Genomic DNA, 18,278 nt, shown 5'->3' with positions numbered 1-18,278 from the left:
AAAGCAAATATATCCTTTCGTAAATATGGAAACCAAAACTGCACGCAGTATTCCAGGTGTGGCCTCACCAATACCTTATATAGCTGTAGCAAGACTTCCCTGTTTTTATACTCCATCCCCTTTGCAATAAAGGCCAAGATACCATTGGCCTTCCTGATCACTTGCTGTACCTGCATACTATCTTTTTGTGTTTCATGCATAAGTACCCCCAGGTCCTGCTGTACTGCAGCACTTTGCAATCTTTCTCCATTTAAATAATAACTTGCTCTTTGATTTTTTTCTGCCAAAGTGCATGACCTCACACTTTCCGACATTATACTCCATCTGCCAAATTTTTGGCCACTCATTTAGCCTGTCTATGTGCTTTTGCAGATTTTGTGTGTCCTCCTCACATTGCTTTTCCTCCCATCTTTGTATCATTAGCAAACTTGGCTACGTTACACTCGGTTCCTTCTTCCAAGTCGTTAATATAGATTGTAAATAGTTGGGCATGTGAGTCACTTCACATGTCAAGCAAAGCTCATATTTCTGGGATGTGGGAGCAAAATGTACACCTTCACAGGCTTTCCGTTTGTCAGAGAGTTTTGCTTCAGATTATATTTTAGCTGGGATACTTGTCGTCTGCCGAGATTTACTCTGTATCTTCAGCTGCTCTATATTTGCTTTTCAATCTGGATGATTTCTAATTACCACGTGTTGCTTTTTAACAGTTTCTCTTTTTCTTGTTTGTTGTGGTACCTTTAGAAATGCAAAGTCAGGGTTGAGTTTAGGTCTTTCTGCCAATCTTCATCTCACAGGCCAACTATAATGCAGTCACAAATCATTTCATTGTGTAGTGCAGCATATTCACAATGATCTATATAGGGCTGTGATGAAACTTTCAGCAGGTTTCAACTTTTTGTTTTCCTCAGCTAAATTCTTTTGAAGATTACACTTTTATACACCATGCCATGCCTTTCACATATTCTCACAATAGTCTTTTGTTCATCAGTCTCTCTTTGCCAGTGTAAGTGAGAAGATAACATCTTTTACTTATTTCCATATCGCATATATCAGCAGGAAAATTTGAATCTCCTCTTCCTTTTCGTAAAAACAGGAAGCTTTTCTCCACCATTTAATTCTTTGAATGAACTTAATGCATCCGTTAGCTTTGCGGAAATAAGTTTCTCCGAAGGACTTAATTCAAATGCTGCCGTTTCCTACTCTCTTTCTGTTGCTGTTACCAACTGTGTGCAACCTCTACTGTAAAATGGCTGAAAACCTGCTTAGCATGACTGCAGTGTACATTTCTGGGAAGAAACTTTCACCTTGGTGCAAGCATACAAATCCAATTTCTGTAAATGTAGGCTTACTTTCAAATTTTTTTTCCTCGCAGTTTTATTTGGATGCTAAAGATGCAGAAAGTTTTCAGTTGGTAAACAGTTGGTGTTACGAGTGCTCTACAAGCTATTTGTCCCCTTTTTTAAGTCAGTGCAAAAAATTAGCAGCACCTGAACGCTGGTTGAACAGAGAGCAAATCAGATCAAATAAAATGAGATGAGCAACTCAAAATCACAACAAATAGATCAAGATGGCCTCAACATGTCTGCAAATGGAACAGAAAATGTAAGAAAATATACTGACTGGGAAGAATGCTTATATTCCTGTCTAATAATTTCAGAGGCAATCTTGCCTTGGTAAGGAGATGGTTATTATACTTATTAAGCACTGTTTTGCCAGCGCTGTGAAACTAGATTACATTTGCCATTTTCTTTGTCACTGCCTCATTCTGTTTATCTACTGGAAGTTCTGGAAGTATCAGCCAATTTGTCCCCTCTTATGTCATTAGTTCCAGTTCCATTGTTCAATTATACAGGTGTCTACATCTACTTCCAAGTGATCCCAAAGAGCAGGAGTAAAAAAAAATGATTCAACAGGCTTTTCCAGGGTACTGGGCAAAAGGTTGCAGATGCTTTCTAGATGGAAAAAGGTTGCACTCAGTGATTATTGGTTTGTGACCATAACCAGACTTTTGCAATAGACTGCAATTTTTCTTTTTTGCCTTCCCTGCACTATTCCTTTGTTCCACAGAAATCAGAGAATGCATGAAGAAAATATGGGAACATTTCTATTTTTAAATTGTAACGCAATACTGTAGTTACATATAGTCGAAGTTGGCATATCAACTTCTGCAATGGGCCCAACGCATTGAAACTTGGCAATCTGATGGCATCTGGTTACCTCACTGTGAGGGAGGCAAATACCTTGCCTGTAGTGTACCAGTTTTTAAATTACTACAACTGATGAGTGGGCTGTTAATGTAATTATAGGGGCCTCTCTCTGGGGCCAAGTTTCGGCCTAAGTTGCTCCTGTTTTTTTGGAGCAACTGGTTTAGAATGGAGTATCTTTAGAAATTGCAATTTTCGGCATTTAGTTTGCTCCAGTTCTGGTCAGTTAGAACAGTTTCAGTTTGGAACAGATTTTTTTTTCAAAAGGGGGCGTATCCGGCCACTTACGCCCGTTTTGAAAGTTTAGGCAGTGAAAACATACTCCAAACTAACTTAGAATGGAGTAAGTGTAGATTTTTGTACGCTCAGAAAAACCTTGTCTACACTTAGAAAATCAGGCGTAGGTTACAAATCAGGCGTAGAGAATGGGGGGGGGGGGGGCGGTTTAAAGGTAAGTTTACAAACATTAAACACTTCAGTTTTACAAATAAAGAGCCATCATCAATAATAAATGATAAATACATCAATAAATCAGCCAATAAATCAATCAAAAAAAATTAATAAAAAAGAAAAAAATGTAAAAAATTAATAAATAAAACATTTTCTACTTACTGACTGCAGCACTGGGAGTCCTCCAACAGCGTGCTGGGACGCCCCCCCCCACCCACCCCCAACCCCAGTGTGTCTCTGTCAGTGTCTCTCACTCTCTGTCTGTCAGTGTCTGTGTTTCTGACAGCGAGGGGAGAAGGAGGAGGGGGGGAGGAGGAGGAGGAGGGGAGGAGGAGGAGGAGGGGGGAGGAGGTGGTGGGGGAGGAGGGGGGAGGAGGAGGAGGGGAGGGGGGGATGAGGAGGGGGAAGAGGAGGAGGGGAGGGAGGAGGAGGAGGGGAGGGAGGAGGAGGAGGAGGGGGGGAAGACGAGGAGGGGGGGATGAGGAGGAGGGGGGGAGAGGGGGTGGGAGGTAGAGAGGGTAGGGGGGGAGAGAGGGGAGGGAGGAGAGGGGGAGAGAGGGGAGAGGGGGGAGAGAAGGGAGGGAAGGGAGAGGAGGGAGGGAGAGAAGGGAGAGAAGGGAGGTGTAAAGTCCTGTCCCCTCAGTACAGATTCACACGAGGCATGTAGTGAAGTCAAGGTCACGCTGGACCTGCACCTTTATTTCACAGCTCTGGAATGCTGCACTTGCCTGAGACCTGTCCTTATATACCTGCCTCTTGCAAGTGCACCCCTGGTGGTAAGGTATGCTGGTGGTTACAGGTCATATCTTATTACAGTCATGTATAGCATGTTAGGATACAGTTATATATAATAATGTAAGATACATGACATCACCCTCCCCCAAGGTCTTATTGTCTTTATAGGTTCAGTCTCTCAGGTGGTCTATGCTCTCGCGTGGAGCTTCTGAGTTGTGGTTCAGTTGTTTGCCTTGGTGTCTGCTTTTCTTTGGGTGTGGTTGCTGGTATCTCGCCTGGGCTGTCTGTTGGGATTGCCCTTTCCTCAGGTTGTTCCCTCTGTCTGTCCACCAGGTGTGGTGCGAGTTCCATATTGTAGTCTGCCTCTGGTTCTGCAGAGTTATTGGTAAATCTGCTTTTGACTTGGTCTACATGCCTCCGGCAGCTTTTGCCATTGTCCATTTGTACTACCAGTAGCCTGTTTCCTTCCTTGCCCGTTACTGTCCCTGCAAGCCATTTGGGACCCCTGCCATAGTTTAGTACAAACACTTTGTCCCCTATCTCATTCCATCTCCCCCTCGAATTTCTGTCACGGTACTCAGTCAGCTTACGGCGCTTTGTCTCAACGATTTCGTGCATGTCTGGGGGGATTAATGAGAGCCTTGTTTTTAAAGTCCTTTTCATCAACAATTGCGCGGGGGGGATCCCAGTCAGTGAGTGCGGACAAGATCTGTATGCCAGCAGCAATCGCGACAGGTGACCCTGCAGCGTGGGACCTTGGATTTTAAGCATGCCTTGTTTAATGATTTGCACTGCTCTCTCCGCCTGGCCGTTGGAGGCCGGCTTGGACGGTGCCGTCTTGACGTGATTTATGCCGTGGTTAATTATAAAGTCTTGGAATTCTGCGCTGGTGAAGCACGGACCATTGTCACTGACCAATATGTCAGGGATTCCGTGCGTTGCAAACATGGTTGCGAGACTCTCCACAGTGGTGGAGGTTGTGCTCCAGTTTAAAATGGTGCATTCGATCCACTTTGAAAATGCATCTACAACTAGGAGGAACATTTTGCCCATGAATGGGCCCGCATAGTCTACGTGCACCCGCGACCACGGTTTGGTAGGCCAGAGCCAGGGGCTCAGTGGAGCCTCCCTGGGGGCATTGCTGAGTTGGGCACAAATGGTGCACCTTCGGACGCAGAGCTCCAAGTCCGCATCAATACCAGGCCACAAGACGTTGGATCTGGCTATGGCCTTCATGAGAACGATCCCCAGGTGCTTGCGTTGGAGACCCCGGACAAATGCCCCTCTGCCTCGCAAAGGCATGACTACTCGGCTGCCCCACATCAGGCAGTCTGCTTGTAGTGATAGCTCATGCATGCGCCTGTGAAAGGGTTTGAAATCCTTGGGGCAGGCATCACGAGCCTCTGCCCAGTCACCGGTTAGGACACATCTTTTTACTAAGGATAACGTGGGGTCGCTGGCTGTCCGGGCTCTGATTTGGCGAGCCGTCATGGGTGAACCTGTGGACTCAAAGGCATTGATTGCCATGACTATCTTACAATCCTGTTCATCAGACCCTTCCGTGGTCGCCAGGGGTAGCCTGCTGAGCGCGTCGGCAGAGTTGTCTGTGCCTGGTCTGTGCCTTATGGTATAGTCGTAGGACGCCAGCATGAGTGCCCACCGTTGAATTCGCGCTGAGGCGTTGACGTTTATTGCCTTGCTCTCGGATAGGAGGGACGTGAGGGGCTTGTGGTCGGTTTTTTAATGCGAACTTGGCCCCGAAAAGGTATTGGTGCATCTTTTTGACACTTTACACGCATGCGAGCGCCTCCTTCTCTACCATTCCGTCCCCGCACTCTGCCCGCGAATGTGACCTGGAGGCATAAGCTATGGGTTGTAATTTGCCCGCACTATTGACATGTTGCAAAACATACCCGACCCCATACGCTAACGCATCGCATGTGAGAACTAGCTTTTTACCTGGGTCAAAGAAAGTCAAAACACTGTTGGAACACAGAAGGTTGCGTGCCTTATTGAAGGCGCGTTCCTGGGCGTCCCCCCAAAACCAATCGCACCCCTTCCTGAGTAGCACGTGGAGAGGCTCCAGCAGCGTGCTTAAGTTCTGCATATAAAGTTCCGAAAGTAAATGAGTAGCCCGAGAAAGGCGCGCAGTTCTGAGACATTCCGGGGCCTGGGTGCCAGGTGAATTGCTTCTGTTTTGGACTCTGTTGGGCGGATTCCATCAGCGGCAATCCTTCTGCCCAAAAATTCAACCTCGGGTGCGAGAAACAGGCACTTGGATTTCTTGACTCGTAGGCCTACCCGATCCAACTGCTTTAGTACTTCCTCCAAATTACGGAGATGGGAGTCGGTGTCCCTGCCCGTGATAAGTATGTCGTCTTGAAATACAACCGTCCCCGGGATGGACTTGAGCAGACTCTCCATGTTGCACTGGAATATGGCAGCTGATGACCTGATGCTGAATGGGCATCGATTGTACATAAAAAGGCCTCGATGTGTGTTGATGATGGTGAGTAGCTTGGATTCCTCGGTCAATTCGTGCATCATATACGCAGATGTGAGGTCTAATTTTGAGAAAAGTTTTCCTTCAGCCAATGTGGCAAATAAGTCCTCCGCTCTGGGCAGCGGGTACTGGTCCTGTAGGGAGACTCTGTTTATAGTAGATTTGTAGTCCCCACAGATTCGTACGGATCCATCAGGCTTCATGACTGGGACGATGGGACTTGCCCAGTCGCTAAATTCCACAGGTGATATAATGCCTTTCCGCAGAAGCCTGTCTAGTTCGTGTTCAATCTTTTCGCTCATCACATAGGGTACAGCTCTGGCCTTGTGATGGACCGGTCTAGCATCCTGTGTGATGTAGATTTTGACTTTGGCCCCTTTGAAAGTGCCCACACCTGGCTGAAAGAGATGTTCAAATCGCTTTATAACTGTTGAGCAGGAGGTCCATTCCTCTAATGACATGGCATGGACATCATCCCATTTCCAGTTTAGTTTTGCCAGCCAGCTTCTCCCCAGCAGTGCTGGGGTGTCTCCGGGGACAATCCACAGGGGAAGTCGGTTCACTGTCCCTTTGTGTGTGACAGAGAGCATGGCGCTGCCGAGGACTGGTACGATTTCTTTGGTATAGGTCCTTAGTTTGGTGTCGACCCTTGTGAGTTTTGGTCTGTCTCTTTTATGCGGCCACAGTTGTTCAAATTGTTGAGCGCCCATGAGAGATTGACTCACTCCTGTATCCAGCTCCATGTTGACAGATATCCCATTGAGTAGGACCCTCATCATTATAGGAGGCGTCCTGTTGTAGGAGCAGTGGCCATTGATCGTGTGGACCCACTGTACATCGGTGTCCCGGGTACTGTCCCCACCAACTTCTGGTCCGCTTTCCGACCCATCCGATTCGTATACCAGCCGAGCTGCCGTTTCTTTGCACATGCGGGCCAAATGCCCTGTATATTCACAATTTCTGCAAACAGCCTGTTGAAATCGACATCCCCTTGACGAGTGCCCACCCCCACACCTCCAGCACAGACCTGTTCCATTGTTCAAAGTGTTTCCAAAGAATGAGCTGCGTCTGGCTGATCTCTCTTGAGCTTCTCTCAGTTTGTAGTTGATTGCTCGCATTGTGGGTTGATGAGGTGTGAACGGCCGTTCCTGTGGCCCTTGATGGCTTCTGCCTGCTGTCGAGAGCCTGTTCTCCCGGTTTTGTCTGTGTGTGGGGGTAGCAGCTTGTTTAGTCCTGTGAACTTCTTGTTCCGATATTTCGTTAGTTGTCGTACCTGCATTGTAAATCAACCTCGTTTCTTTTTCCCCTACCAAGAATGTCTGTGCAACCAGTGGTGCTGCCTCTAAGGTCAGGTTCTTGGTCTCTATGAGCTTTCGGAATATGCCTGCGTGGCCTTTTCCTTCAATGAAAAACTCTCTCAGCATTTCTCTCCTCAGTTCATCGGAGAACTCACATAAACTAGCCAACCTCTAAAGTTCCGCCACGAAGTCGGGTATGCTCTGGCCCACACAGCGTCTGTACTTGTAGAACCTGTGTCTGGCCATGTGTAGGCTGCTTGCTGGCTTCAGGTGGTCTCTTACCAGTGTGCTCAATTCTTCAAACGACTTGCTTGCTGGTTTCTCGGGTGCCAACAGATCCTTCATTAAAGCGTATATTTTCGAGCCACAGCTGGTCAAGAGATGGGCTCTTCTCTTGTCTGTCTTATTGTCGCCTAACCCATCTTTGGTTACAAAGCTTTGCTGGAGCCTTTCTATAAAGTCCTCCCAATTGTCTCCCGCATTGTACTTTTCATCTGATCCGTTGTTCGCCATTCTGTGGATTCTGTAATCCCGTAACTCGTCGCCACTGTAAAGTCCTGTCCCCTCAGTACAGATTCACACGAGGCATATAGTGAAGTCAAGGTCACTCTGGACCTGCACCTTTATTTCACAGCTCTGGAATGCTGCACTTGCCTGAGACCTGTCCTTATATACCTGTCTCTTGCAAGTGCACCCCTGGTGGTAAGGTATGCTGGTGGTTACAGGTCATATCTTAGTACAGTCATGTATAGCATGTTAGGATACAGTTATATATAACAATGTAAGATACATCACAGGAGGGAGGGAGGGAGAGAAGGGAGGGAGGGAGAGGAGGGAGAGAAGGGAGGGAGGGAGGGAGAGAAGGGAGGGAGGGAAGGAGGGAGAGAAGGGAGGATGGGAGGGAGAGAAGGAGGGAGAGAAGGGAGGGAGAGAAGGGAGGGAGGGATGGAAAGAAGGGGGGAGGGGAGGGAGGAAGGGGAGGGAGGGAGAGAAGGGGGGAGGGAGGGAGAGAAGGCGGGGGTGGGGAGGGAGGGAGAGAAGGGGGAGGGAGGGAGGGAGAGAAGGGTGGGAAGGAGAGAAGGGAGGGAAGGAGGGAGAGGGGGGGAGGGAGGGAGGGAGAAAAGGGGGGAGGGGGTAGGGTGGGAGAGAAGAGGGGAGGGAGGGAGAGAAGGGAGGGGAGGGGGAGGGAGGGAGAGAAGGGGCGAAGGGAAGGGGGAGAGAGAGGGAGGGGGAGAGAGAGGGAGGGAGAGGGGAGAGAGAGAGAGGGGAGAGAGGGAGGGGGAGAGAGAGAGTGGGAGAGAGAGGGAAGGAGAGAGAGAGAGAGAGAGAGAGCGAGCGAGGGAGGGGAGAGAGGGAGAGAGGGAGAGAGGGAGAGAGAGAACGGGCTGGGCCCAAGACTTCGGGCTGGGCCCGTTTTCAGCACCGGATTTACAGGTAGGTGGCGTCGGGCGGGGGGGGTGAGCGGAGGTCAGGTCGGGTCGGGTCGGGGAGCGGAGGTCGGGTCGGGTCGGGTCGGGGAGCGGAGGTCGGGTCGGGTCCGGGGGGGGGGGAGCGGAGGTCAGGTCAGGTCGGGGGGGGGGGAGCGGAGGTCAGGTTGGGGGGGGGAGCGGAGGTCGGGGGGGCAGGGAGCGGAGGTCGGGAGGCGGAGTGGAGGTCGGATCGGGGGAGCAGAGGTCGGGTCGGGTCGCGGGGGGGAGCGGGGGTCGGTCGCGGGGTGGGAGCGGAGGGCAAGTCGGGTCGCGTGGGGGGAGCGGAGGTCAGGTCGGGGGGGGGAGCGGAGGTCGGGCGGGTGGCGAGCGGAGGTCGGGGGGGCAGGGAGCAGAGGTCGGGAGGCGGAGTGGAGGTCGGATCGGGGGAGCAGAGGTCGGGTCGGGTCGCGGGGGGGAGCGGGGGTCGGTCGCGGGGTGGGAGCGGAGGGCAAGTCGGGTCGCGTGGGGGGAGCGGAGGTCAGGTCGGGGGGGGGGAGCGGAGGTCGGGCGGGTGGCGAGCGGAGGTCGGGGGGGCAGGGAGCGGAGGTCGGGAGGCGGAGTGGAGGTCGGGTCGGGGGAGCGGAGGTCGGGTCGGGTCGTGGGGGGGGAGCGGGGGTCGGTCGCGGGGTGGGAGCCGAGGGCAGGTCAGGTCGCATGGGGGGAGCGGAGGTCGGGTCGCGGGGAGGGGGAGCGGAGGTCGGGTCGGGTCGGGGTGGAGCGGAGGTCGGCTCGGGTCGGGTCGGGTCGCAGGGGGGGAGCGGAGGTCAGGTCGGGTCGGGGTGGAGCGGAGGTCAGGTCGGGCCGGGGTAGAGCGGAGGTCGGGTCGGGTCGGGGTGGAGCGGAGGTCGGGTCGGGGGGGGGAGCGGAGGTCGGGGGGGAGCGGAGGTCAGGTCGGGGGCGGGGGGAGCGGAGTTCGGGGGGCGGGGGAGCAGAGGTCGGGTCGGGTGGAGAAAGGTCGGGGGTGAGGGGGGGAAGGTCGGGGGCGAGGGGGGAAGGTCGGGTCGGGGGGGGAGGACGGTCGGGTCGGGGGAGGGTGGGGAAATGTCGGCTCGGGGAGGAGCGGAGGTCGGGGGTGGGGAGCGGAGGTCGGGGGGGGGAGTGGAGGTCGGGGGGAGAGCGGAGGTCGACGGGGGGGAGCGGAGGTCAGATGGGTGGAGAGCGGTGATTGGGGGGTTGGTGGGGGGGAGTGGAGGTCGGGGGGTGGGGGGAACGGAGGTCCGGTAGTGGGGGCAGGTTGGGTCCGGTCAGGGGGGTGGCGGGGGGGGGGTCTGGTCCGGAGGCGGGGGGGGGGGGCGGGAGTTGAGTCGGGTTGGGTCCGGTCGGGAGGAAGCAGGAGCTGGGCGTGGGAGGCAGCCTTATCCACGCAGCCCCAGTGAGGCCATTCGGCCAGGGCTAGGTCTGTGTGCTTCGGGCCACTCCCACACAGTTTTGGGCGCCTGGAGCTACTGCACATGTGCACCCACTGTAGCGCGCATGTGCAGAGGTCCCGGTACTATTTTCAGCGCAGGGACCTGGCTCCGCCCCCCACAGCTCGTGCTGCGCCGCGCCCAGCTCCAGAGGACCTGCAGGGAGCCGGAGAATAGGTACGTTTTTTTTAGGTGCACTTTGTGGTGCGAAAAACAGGCGTCCAGGTCGGTGCTGCGCCGTTCTAGGCGCGGCCCGAAACTTGGGCCCTCTATCTCCACACATACAGATACTCACTCATACATACAGTACACACGTTCTCTCCTGTATCTTTAGATACGGGAATGCTGTAATCATGGCATCACATAAGTGTTTGATTGCTATCCATGAATTTGCAGTGCTTCCATCATTCTGTCTCAATCCTACCTTTACAGGAGCCTTGTGGCAGATCAGAGTCTGCAGATTTCTTTGTGGGGGATACTAGATTAATGGTGGCATTCTGGCTTTTTCATTCACATTCTTTGCTCAGGATCGACACAGAAACCTATATACAGCATCACTGAACGAGCTATATTGTAATGATGCTGTAATTTAAGCTCCTTGACAGATTTTCCAGTCTGCTAAAGTACAAAAGGTTTGCCAGTTTTGAGGCATGTAGTATTTTATACAATATATTGCTATCTGTTGCTACGTTTTACTCACCTCTCTCATACGGGTCTACATTTTTTTCCTGTATTAAATTCTTCATGGTTTCAACATCATTTTGTCTTGCAGCTTTGAATAAAGGACTTTCTGTTCTGCAAAGTGAAATCATTTCTTTTGTAATCCATCAGTTAAAAGTTTAAGTTGAATTTTAATGTAAATTTAAAATATAAATACAATATTATAGCAAGATTGCTATCAGTTGAATGATAACTTGTAACTAATTCAGGATCGAAAGGTGAAATTGGTTTCACCATTGCTAGGAACATAAGAAAATATGAAATATGAAAAGGTCCCATCAAGCCCTTTCCTTCTACAGACCAGAAACAATCCATTCTGTCATAGATTTTACCTAAAAACACATTTCTTCCCATGGAGAAAGATTCAACAAGCTTCTCTCACTTCAGCCTCAAGAATCAGATCGAGCAGAATTCAATAGTATCTAAAGTTATATCCCTCATTATTCATCCTTGATCAGTTGTCATCCTTGGTCTGACATTTCTATGATCCTATGAACTCAGGAACCATCAAGTTCCACAAAACAAAAAATCTTTTCTCTCTATGCTTATCATCAAGACCCTCAACACCATCTCTAAAGGAGAATTTTATCCAATTTGTTTTTAAAGAAAGATTTGGATTTCTATAGCGCCTTTCACGACCTCAGGATGTCTCAAAGCGCTTTACAGCCAATGAAGTACTTTTGAAGAGTAGTCACTGTTATAATGTGGGAAATGCGGCAGCCAATTTGCGCACAAGCAAGCTCTCACAAACAGCAATGTGATAATGACCAGATAATCTGTTTATTTGTTATGTTGATTGAGGGATAAATATTGGCCAGGACACCGGGGATAACTCCCCTGCTCTTCTTCAAAATAGTCTTGGGATCTTTTATGTCCACTTGAGAGAGCAGACATTAAAGGCATTAACAGACATAATATTAACTACTTTTTCAGGAATCTACTCCATGTATTCACTACTTTCTGAGATATAATTCCTTTTGATCTTGTGTTCCTAGAGGTTAACTAATTTGATTAGTTCTACATTCACAAATCAAGTCAAATAATCTACCTGGATCATGCTGTTTCTCAATTCTTTTTCTACAATAAAAACATGTAGGCTTGGAAGTTACTCTTTCACAAAATAGAGTCCCAAGTCCCAGAATTCTTACTGTTCTCAACTCTCTTGAGTGTGTCAAAAACCTCCTGAAGTGGGAGCCCCAATCTTTCATTTCAATATCAAGCAATATCTTTACATATCAGGCAATTCCACAACCCATGATTTTATGACCATTAATTTTAATGATGGAAAATCCTTGCCAGAATGTCCAAAACTTGGCACCATATTCCAAATATGTTCTTATCAATTATCTACCTTTAAAATAATTTGTTTTCATTTCTGATCAAAGGCCCTTTGATGTATTCAGATTTTGTTTATAATAGTTTTGAACTGACTGAATGCTTTCATTGAATGGTCAATAATTATCCGAAATCTTTCTTTTCTCTAGCTTTGATAGACGTATGTTGCATGTTTCCTTTCCGATATACATAACCTTACATTTAGCCATATTAAAATCTTTATTCCACTTCTTGATTGGTCTGGATCTCGCAAAACTATCCGTCTCCTTTATATTCATTACATTGCCACATAATATGACAGCAGCAGCAAATTTCACACTATTAAAAATCATAGGCAGAAAATTTCTGCTATTTTCTCCCAATATCCCACTTTAAATTCAGCAGAAACCTTGGGCAAATGGTGTAAATAGATGTTGTTAGCTATTTACGCTGTTTTTCCAGGGGTTCCACGTATCTATCCCCAGAGAACCCCCATGGATATTCCAAGCAATACCCCCCTCCAAATTTTTTATGTATAGTTGAATCAGTAGGAGATCCGCAACCGATCTTTGGGAAAATCCACTAGCCACTGCTAATTTATCTGAGCTTTCTCCATTTATTTTTACCATCCACTTTCTATTGCTAAATCTGTTTTCCATCAAATTAGTTAATTTGCCATTAATTAATGTATTTTTTATTAGCCACACATGTAGAACTTTACTTCTCAAAGTCAAATTAAACCACGCATATTAATTCAATCATCTTCCTAAATAATTCCAGTCGATTTGTTAGTGGTTGTTCTTTATAAGGCATTTTATACACACACAGAAACTGTTGTTCAAAATGCAATAGCAGCAGGATAAGTTAGAATGGGTTTTGGTTACAAAGGAACACACAATTCACCAGAAATGGACTTAAGGTTTTGGCCAGAAAGTACAAATCAGAAAAAGATAGATTCAAATGTTAGCCTCTTCTTCTGGCAAAGAAAATTACCATAACATTCTGGAAAGGCTTCCATATCCAGGTTACAGCGGAGGATAAAAATGTTGCCAGCACAGTCTGTATAGAAAGATGACAATGAACCATGAGATTTTACAAAACCAGATGACAGTAGATATGAGAAGTAGTTACATACATTAAGTTAATGGAAGAGGCACTCCAAACTTTTAAGAATCAGAATAAGATAGGGGGATGGCATTTCAAAAAACAGATCCAGTTCATAGTTTAGGACTTTCTATTAGTAGTGCCTAACGAATGAAAGATTCAGAGGAGAATGAAGCAAAATAAGAGAAGAGATTGAAAAACTATACAACAGTATAGGAAGGACAAAATATAGGATGACTTTGGGGGTTAAAAATTTTGCCCAGATACTCAAAGTATAATGAACCATTACTGTGTAATTGTGGATGTTTGAAAACATGAAAAAGATCAAGAAATTCAAAGTTTAATATTTTTTAAAAATGCGGTAGCAAATATATGGAACATTTTGAATTTCTACCCAGCCAAATTTTAAATGTATTCTTCTCCTATCCATTTTGCTCACTCATCTTACAGACAATCCTCCAACATACAAATTAGAAAAAGAGTTTGCTCCTTGACCCCTACCAACATTACCTTGGTCTGCCTGCAAGGAAATGTAAGAAAGGAATCCGAGGAGAATTTGCCTGCCTGCTTTCCCTCCCTCCAGGTGAGAAAATATCTACTTTTTATTCTCTCCACCTAATCTTGCATTTAAGGCCAGGAAATTGTCATAAAAGGGATCATTGAGTGTAATCTTTATCCTACCATCCATACCACAGTGCATTTGAGCACCAATTGCATTGCCCTTTATATACACACAAACCAGATACAGTGAAATCTTTCCTAAGGACAATCAGTCAATGCTGATCACTTGTCAGTACCTAAAATATAAATAAGCTTTAAACCATCGTAGAGAGACCGTTTAATTACAAAGATCAACTCAAGGTAATGCCTATAGTGGTTATTACAAATGGATTTTGTGCACTGTTGCATCATCATCTTCATGACCACAAAATGCAAGTAATATAATCAATATTGTTTCTCAATGAGCATTGAATCTCTTGTCAAAGCAGTCAGTAATTCAAGAAAGCAATCATTCTCAATAAGAAAGCAGCCCCTCTTAAACTATTTCGCAGTAACATGGACACACATCTCCTCAACTGAGAATTTGACACATTTATTTCAACTTGTACAGACTTATTGTTCAGCAGAGATCCTCATCCTTCTTAATCCTGAGTACCTGAGTTCTCATTTTATTTTGTTACATCAAAGTGCTATCTACGATCACTATCCAGCACGAGAAAGAATGCTGGTCTTCACTCAACACTGAGAGCTGGCTGCTGGCAGACCAAGCACAGATCGTTGGGTGGTTCTTTTTTGGCAAGCCCCTTGACATGGCAATTCTCCAAAAAGTATGTGCTGTGCTTCCAGAAATGTAGAATTTTTCCTTGTAGGTAGGAGAAGCTGCAAACAATTAATTTTTGTTAGCATGGGAAAACTTTTGACTGAAAATATAATTTGACATTAATTTGCAGATACATAGGGCCCAATTTGCGTCCCTTCCACCATTAATACGGTCAGCCTAAGGGGTCACCATGTGAGGGCTAGCAGTAGAGCTGGTATAATGGCAGATGGCCCACAAAAATCTTTTTTTGAAAGGAGCGAGTCCAGGAGAGCTCAGTAATGGGCATCACTTCTGTTCATCTGATCTCACAACCTTACCTCTGCCAAACCTTGGCTTAGTTGAACTAAAAATAATATATTCCAATCTTTGGGGCACTTCTGTCCCTTTAAGCATCACTGCTCCACCTTCTGATCTTGCAGCAGATGTCCCATTGCAGTACAGCCATTCTTCCTTTGGTAGTGCAGGACTCCTTCTTGTTTACAGGAATTCTGATGGGAGAGTACCCTGCAGGCTATAACATCGCCAACCCAGGAAAATGGTTCAGGGTCATGGCAGGGTCAAGGTGGCGGGCAGACATCCCGCCCTGATTCTCCTTCACAGCAAATTTGCAGAGAAGAAAATCCAACCCACATTGTGCACAATAATGAAACAAGAAATAGATTAGACATTAAAAAGTAATATTGTACTGGGGTTGAAATAAAATGTAACGGGCTGGATTATCGTTTGGATTGCGCCTCTCTTAGCGTCCTGGAGGGGCAGTAATGGGTCACGAAATGCTTGGCGCCCGGGTGGCCAGCATCCACCGCCCCGCCGGGAAATCTGGTGCCGGTGAGCATTGCCACCCGGGAGCTTGGCGCCAGTGTGCAATGCCCCCGGTCTCAACAGCGATGCGTTATTTGCGTGGAGCGGCACCCGTAGCACCCCGTAGTGAGACCGCCAGAGAAAGCAGAGGTGATCAGAGCTGTCCCGGGGCCCAAAGGGAAGGAATGATTGAAAAAGGTAAGTGAAATTGATATTGGCATCTCAGGAGGCCTACCGAATTTCCTGATGGTAGGCTGCCGGCATGCGAGTTTAAAAAATAAGGAAAATTTCTGAAACTTTCCCTCACCCACACCTACACTTCCCCACTTATCACATTAATAGCTAAATGCAAAAAGAAATAAAGGTAAACACTTACCTTGATTCCTGGACGTAACCGCCCGGCATCCCCAATGTCCCACCACCTTTCCCAGGCTGTATGGACACCTGCCGGTAAGGACACTGTACTCACCTAATTTCCCAGCGCTCGATGACATCACCACATGGGTGGTGGCCGAGCGCGCAGTGGTACATCTTGCCGCCTGCCACCCCCACCGCCCAAATAAATTTCCAGCCAGCCCAGAAACCCAATTGCCGCCGACGGTAAGGACTTAGCCTCCCGTTAGCCACCCCTGTCCAGCGGCAAGGGGTGGCGTTAAAAAACGAATTTCGACCCTTACACTTTTATTTTTGGTAGTAAGGTTCAAATTCATACCAACCTGCCTCAGCTTAACTGCTGCTGAAACTCTCATCCATGCCTTTGTTACCTCTACTATTCCAAGGCACTCCTGACTGGTCTCCTATTTTCTACCCTCTGTACACTTGTGGTCATCCAAAACTCAGCTGCCCGTGTCCTAACTTGCACCAAGTCCCATTCACCTAGCTCTCCTGTGCTCACTGACCTACATTGGCTCCTGGTTGAGCAATGCATCAATTTATAAATTCCTTTTTCAAAATCCCTCCATGGCTTTGCCCCTCCCTAGCTCTGTAATCCCCTCTAGCCCGACAACCCTTCGAGATATCTACGCTCCTCCAATTCTGTCCTTTTAAACAATCCCAATTTTAGTCGCTCCACCATTGGCAGCCATGCCTTCTCAGCTGCCAAGGCCCAAGCTCTGGAATTCCCTTCCTAAACCTCTCCACTCCTCTACCACTCATTCCTCCTTTAAGACGCTCCTTAAACCTTACCTCTTTGACCAAGTTTTTAGTCACCTGTCCTAATATCTCCTTATGTAGCTCGGTGTCAAATTTGTATGGTAACGCTCCTGTGAAGGCCCTTGGACATTTTACGATGACAAAAGGCACAATATAAATACAAGTTGTTGTTTTTAAGAAGAAGGATTCAATATGGAATGAGTTTGGGCTGTCTCATTCCATTTAAAATGGATGTGAGCCCACAGCACAAATTTACGCGCAATTTGGCATCAAATTGGCCGTCACTCAAGGTGATGAGTCACGCTACATCAGTAGGTGACAAAAACAGCACATTGTTTGGACTGTGTAGTGGGTGCTTTACACTGCATCTCTTTTCTACTCTATGTACCGATGGAGTGCTTGACACTCACAATGGGGCAGATTTTTGGCTACTCTCAGCTCTGTTTTTCGCAGTGATGAGGTATTCTGGCCGAGCGGTCAGCCTCCAGCGCCCCGCAGCGGTCCTTGGGTAAGGTTTTGCGGCGAAGCGGAGCAACACCGCCTGGAAGAGCTGTGCCGGTGTGCAACGCCCCTGGTTGCTACACTGGCGCGAGGTTTGACTCTTGCCCGACCCGTATGCCCCAAAGCATGCCCCACAGTGAACACCTGTGAAATCAGGCAGTGCAACGATCCCAACAGCAGAGAGGTAAGTAATGGATTCATAAGGTAAGTGTGATTGTTTTCTCTTTTATTTTTTTTGTGATTTGTGTTGTGGTGGCGTGGGCAATGATTTGGGAATGTTTGTGTTTTTTTTTTAAAAGGTTCTCACCCACCCCCACACCCCAGGTGTCTCTCAGAATGCTCCCGGGCCGGCTCTTTTGCTCAAGAATTTCCCATGCTAGCGCCCAAGAGAGGTGTCCAAGACTCCCATAGCGCTGCGCCCCCTGACTCAGGGCCCAGCTGCCCAATGTTACTTACTGAGGTGCAAACTGTTCCTGGGGGCAAACTTTGCCGGCCCGCCGCCATTACCGCCCCAAAAAACATCAAAACCAAAAATCCAACCTAATGAGTTCAAAGTGTGGAATATCTTCCATTCTTCAATACAGTCATCTTCTCACTGTGTTGCATGCAGTATCATCCCCAGAAAAAGTAAGGGTATGGTCCATATGCTCAAGTCTGTGGCAACTCTGCAACAGAGCTTGGATCTGCAAAAATTACTGTCTGTTACAAAAATAAAATCAGATTTTGTTTTGCGCTTGTACTTTTCTAAAGATCCGCATTTGATTCAAATGTTAGTACAAATTAAATATAATTTAAAATCATTTGCCAATGTAACATGGTCATCTAAAAAGCAACACTTTGATGGCACTTTATTGGTCCTTTGCAATAAATGCTGATATAATGACAAGTTAAACAATTATAAATGATGTTGGTTTCATAATGACTCAGGCAACTATTATGAAACCAACATCGTTTATAATTGTTTAACTTGTCATTATATCAGCAAGGTGACAAGTGAGTGCAATATTTTTAATAAATACAAGCTCATTGTTTGGGTTGCTGCAGAGCACACCAAACACCATTTTATTTCTGCATAAACTTTAAATGATGTTCATCATGCTGTTGCTGCATTCAAACTTTGAGAATCACCATTAAGCAATAAGACTGGCACAGTCCTTAAGATCTTTACACTAATGTCATCTTCTTCTCATTTAAGCCTTGTGTATTTTATTTCAACATAAGAGAAAACGGAATAAAGGATTTCAGAGATCCTTCCATTTAAAATTACTTTATAATCCTTGCTTTAATCATTTTGCTA

The 18,278-nt window shown here is 47.3% G+C and overlaps 1 protein-coding gene across 1 annotated transcript in view; it reads right to left on the bottom strand.

Moving 5' to 3' along the window:
* LOC139265349 (transient receptor potential cation channel subfamily V member 5-like) overlaps window positions 1–18,278 on the bottom strand; it is a 176,795-nt gene that overhangs the window by 108,918 nt on the left and 49,599 nt on the right. Inside the window, exon 2 of the mRNA XM_070882323.1 lies at window positions 10,769–10,863. Within this exon, the coding sequence (XP_070738424.1) occupies window positions 10,769–10,863 (95 nt within the window). The remainder of the gene's footprint in view (window positions 1–10,768; window positions 10,864–18,278) is intronic.

The sequence above is a fragment of the Pristiophorus japonicus genome, chromosome 6, assembly GCF_044704955.1.
Source record: "Pristiophorus japonicus isolate sPriJap1 chromosome 6, sPriJap1.hap1, whole genome shotgun sequence".
NCBI lineage: Eukaryota > Metazoa > Chordata > Chondrichthyes > Pristiophoridae > Pristiophorus > Pristiophorus japonicus.
This window is presented reverse-complemented; position numbering and strand designations above follow the sequence as displayed.